Source organism: Eimeria maxima, genomic scaffold, assembly GCF_000499605.1.
Source record: "Eimeria maxima Weybridge genomic scaffold, Emw_scaff2231, whole genome shotgun sequence".
Taxonomy (NCBI): Eukaryota; Apicomplexa; class Conoidasida; order Eucoccidiorida; family Eimeriidae; genus Eimeria; species Eimeria maxima.
Genome location: NW_013565097.1, coordinates 1 through 4,016, shown reverse-complemented (window position 1 = coordinate 4,016; position 4,016 = coordinate 1). Strand labels below are relative to the sequence as shown.

At 39.0% G+C, this 4,016-nt stretch overlaps 1 protein-coding gene across 1 annotated transcript; it reads left to right on the top strand.

The window, feature by feature from the left end:
- Window positions 1-2,800: 2,800 nt before the first annotated feature.
- EMWEY_00057770 (hypothetical protein, conserved) lies at window positions 2,801-3,987 on the top strand (the record flags this gene model as incomplete). The annotated part of the gene is made up of 1 exon (XM_013480706.1): window positions 2,801-3,987. A coding segment is annotated over one exon (1,187 nt), but the record flags the coding sequence as incomplete, so codon positions are not given.
- Window positions 3,988-4,016: the final 29 nt, after the last annotated feature.

Sequence of the window (4,016 nt, the reverse complement as noted above, 5' to 3'; positions counted from 1 at the left end):
TATATATATATATATATATATCCGTTCTTTTATTATATATGTATATATATTATATATGTGCATGCATGTATATATAAAGTTGGTTATATATAAACAACTGTATATATAATTTCTCTTCTTTTTTTTCTTGCATGCATGCATGCATGAATGCATGCACAACTTATATATATATATATAAGGCAGCGTAGGACTGCGGTTAGCTGCTATGCATATAAACAATTTAATTAATTAATTAATTAATTAATTAATTAATTAATTAATTAATTAATTAATTAAACGCTTTATTTCCTCTTTTTTGTATTTATAAGGGATAAATATATGAATAAGAATAAGGAGTTAAATAGGGAAAAGGGAGAAAAATAAATAAAAAAAAGAAGAGGTATAAATATTCATATAATATATTATAGATACAGACTATTTAATGAATTTCTTTCTTCTTTTTCTCTGTATTTATTCTTTTTTTATTTAGTTGCTTATTTATTTAGTATTAATAAACACACACACACCTATCCGCTGACTAAGGGAAGAAAGAAGGAACAAAAAAATTAAGAAAATAAATATCCTAATGTCTTTTCCTCGTTACTACTAGGCATCTTTGCAAATGTGTTGCTGCTGCTGCTGCTGCTGCTGCTGCTCCTGCTGCTGCTGCTCCTGCTGCTGCTGCTGCTGCTGCGGCAGCAGCATCAGCAGCCTTTTCTTTCCCTCTGCCTACACACAACGAACTCTATTCAATCTTTTGTCTATTAGGTCCTTACCTGTCTGTTTGTCTCTAAGTAAATAACATTATACAACCTAATATGTTTGTTTTCTTATAAAAAAGAGTAATTTAATAGCAGGAAATAGATACAATAAGCAGCAGCAAAAACAAGAAAAAAGCAAATAACTACGCCTCTTGTATATTAGGCAATAGAGACGCGTCAACTAGGGAAGACAGTTGGCTCCTCCTTCTCCTATTATTATTATTAAATATGTTTATAGGAATAAAAAGGAAGAAATTAAGAGTTAATAATACAACAAAGTTATAGGGAAACAACAACATACTAAGGAATGCAACTGTGTGCAAAACTTTCCTTTTATCCTCCTATACGGTGGCAAGCACGTCGCAATTGATTATATTATGTTATAGAGCTAATAAGTGACTATTTAGCAAATAAAACAATAAAAAATATTATTATTATTCTTAAAAACAGAAAAGAATGCTTTCTTGTGCATGCATGCAGGGCTTTTTCGCCTGTTGTGTTGCCGTGCGTGGTCTGCACTGTGAGCTGCTGCAGCGCAGCAGCAGACTCCATAGGACAATTCAGCAAGGAATCCATCAAATAGGGAACTTTTTGAGGATTTGTTTGTATGAATAATTAATTATTTGTCTTATTTAATTCAATTAAATGCCTGAATACTCCTTATATAAGATCAAGGTGTCACGCCCTTCTCGAGCGCTGTTGTCGTGTAGTGTGTGACACTATTCGTATCTACGATCTATTGCGACAAGAGGGGCGGGAGGAATTATAAAGGTGAAAAGAATTAAAATAAGAATTCCTTTAAATAAATTTAAAACATTTATTCCTTTTTAATCCGTAAAATACAAAAAAATGAGACAAATTTGCTGTTGGTGCACGCCGAGACAACCTGTCGTATATATGGTGCAGCTTTCACCCCCCCTTAGTATACTATATATAGTGAATATATGGAGATAGCGCTGTATAAAGGCAAGAAGAAATTGTCTTACTATAAAATAATAAGAAATAAAAGTATAAAGCATCAAAGTTTTATTAAATAGACAGCGTATAAGTAAGAGAAGGTAAGGGTACCACCATCTTGTCACACAACACGGCGCTCAAATAGATACCCAAGCAATGGTTAATCAGTGATGTTAGACACGAAAATCGGTGGGGGAAAGTTTTAATCCCTCATTTAAATTAATGAATTATAGATTATAAAGAATAAAAATGGGAAATTAGAGAATAAAATGTTTATTTTATGGTGTTTTCTTTGGATTAGCACAGTGCAGAGTAGAGCCAACAACAGCACACGACGACACCACACAGCCGCCGCTTCATTCAACAAGGAGATGCAAGATGATAGGATTGGCTTATCAGCACAACATCAAGCCTTGCAGTGTATGTCTTAATAGCGCATTTTTTCTAACAATTTGATTAATATTCTTTTTACGATTATTTCTTTTGCATTAAAATGCTACAATACAATTAAAGAAGCGAATCTGCAGCTGTCTTTGTCGTCGCGTCGATTGCCTCCCTCTTGTAAGGAAGGGATCGGCCGTCGGCCGCCTTATCGTGCAGAAGGATGTGCTTTGTTTCCTTGTACTTTGTTTCCTTTTATTTAATTCATCTAAAGTGACTCTTTTTGCTGCTTTGCAGCAAATAAACAAACAAAATAAGGGAACATCTTTGGTGTAAGAGAAGCCACGTCTTCTTCCTATGTTGCTGCTGGCAGTTTGTAGCAAGCAGTATATTATCCTTGCTGCTTCCTATAAGAATTTCTTCTTTTCTTGTCTTGTATAAGGAGAGTGGCTGTATCATCTGCTTCTTCTTTTTTCCTGCCAATTCCTTTTTTCTCTACTTTCTCTCTCTTCCGTTACTAATTATTGGAGCCTTTTTCCGTCTGTAATACCTTTATCCTCGTGTCGATCAGTCGCCGCATTAGCAGCAGCACGTGCTGCTGTTATTGTTGCTTCCTCTTTTTTCCTCTATTGATCTAATTGAGTCAATAAAGGAATATAATTAACGAGAGGAAGACAATTTAAGGAGTAAGAGACGCAACACAAAAGGAGAAAACAAACACAATGGAAGACACCCCTGAAGGCTATAAGCCTTCGAGTACAGACACCCCCCCCCCAAGGAGAGAGGCAATACATCCTATCGTTCATCATGAATATTCCTCTTCTTATCTTATTTCTAGGGGGAAGAGGGGCAGCAGGAAATTTCTACCATGGGGGGCGGTTATATCCATTTCTACAGCTGCCGTTCTTGCCTTTCTCATGTTAAAGTGCTTCAATTCACTAGGTCTTGAGGCAGCTAACCAAGATATTTGGTCTTTGGGGGGCCCCTGGGGGGCCCCTAGGAGGTTGGCAGGGGGAGGAGGGCACTCCGAATTGCCATCAGGATGCAACTATGGAGAGGGCGATGAGGCGATGGATACTTCCCCTGATCCTGAAGGTGAAGCAGCTCCCATGGAGACAGAAGGAGCAACCGGAGTACAAGGAGATGCAGCAACAGCAGCAGCAGCAACAGCAGCCGGAGTTGAAACAGGAGCATCTGGAGGTGGAGGACTACAACAACAACAACGAGGCCAAGGAAGAGCAGCACCATTAGCAACATTCGATGGTGGCCTAGAACAGGGCTTTGAAGATATAAATGACGAATTAGAAGAATTAGCAGAAGAATTACAAGACGATGAAAACTTTGATGGCGTCTTTCTTTCACCAATTTCATCATCTGATGATTGGTCTGATGATTGGGGTTCTCTTGGCAGTGCGTCGGATGATGAAGGACGTGACGAATTGACTTCAGGAACAAGAGAAACCCAATCTCCATCACGACACTCTCCCGTGCCATCAACGTCTTATGCACCTGTCGATAGTGGTGAAGGACACTCCAAAACCTCCACACCCAGCATTGTGCCGCCAGCACGAGGAGGTCCTGATGAGGGAGCAGCAGGCGCAGCTGCTCCTGATGCTTCTCATGATGCACCTGCTGATTACCCACCGCACCCGTCTACCTCTTCGAGCGAGGGAAGTGGTGTTACATATGATGAAGAGAAATGGGTACCAGAGTTCAGTGCAGGATCAGGAGAGAAGGTACCGATGATATGGTTAGGACCTGGCAAAACATCTGTACCTCCTCAGGATATTCAACAGGCTTTGGCTGCTGCTCTGAAATCTTCTGCTTCCGGTGAAGGCGTTACATATGATGATGAGAAATGGGTACCAGAGTACAGTTCAGGATCAGGAGAGAAGGTACCGATGATATGGTTAGGACCTGGCAAAACATCTGTACCTC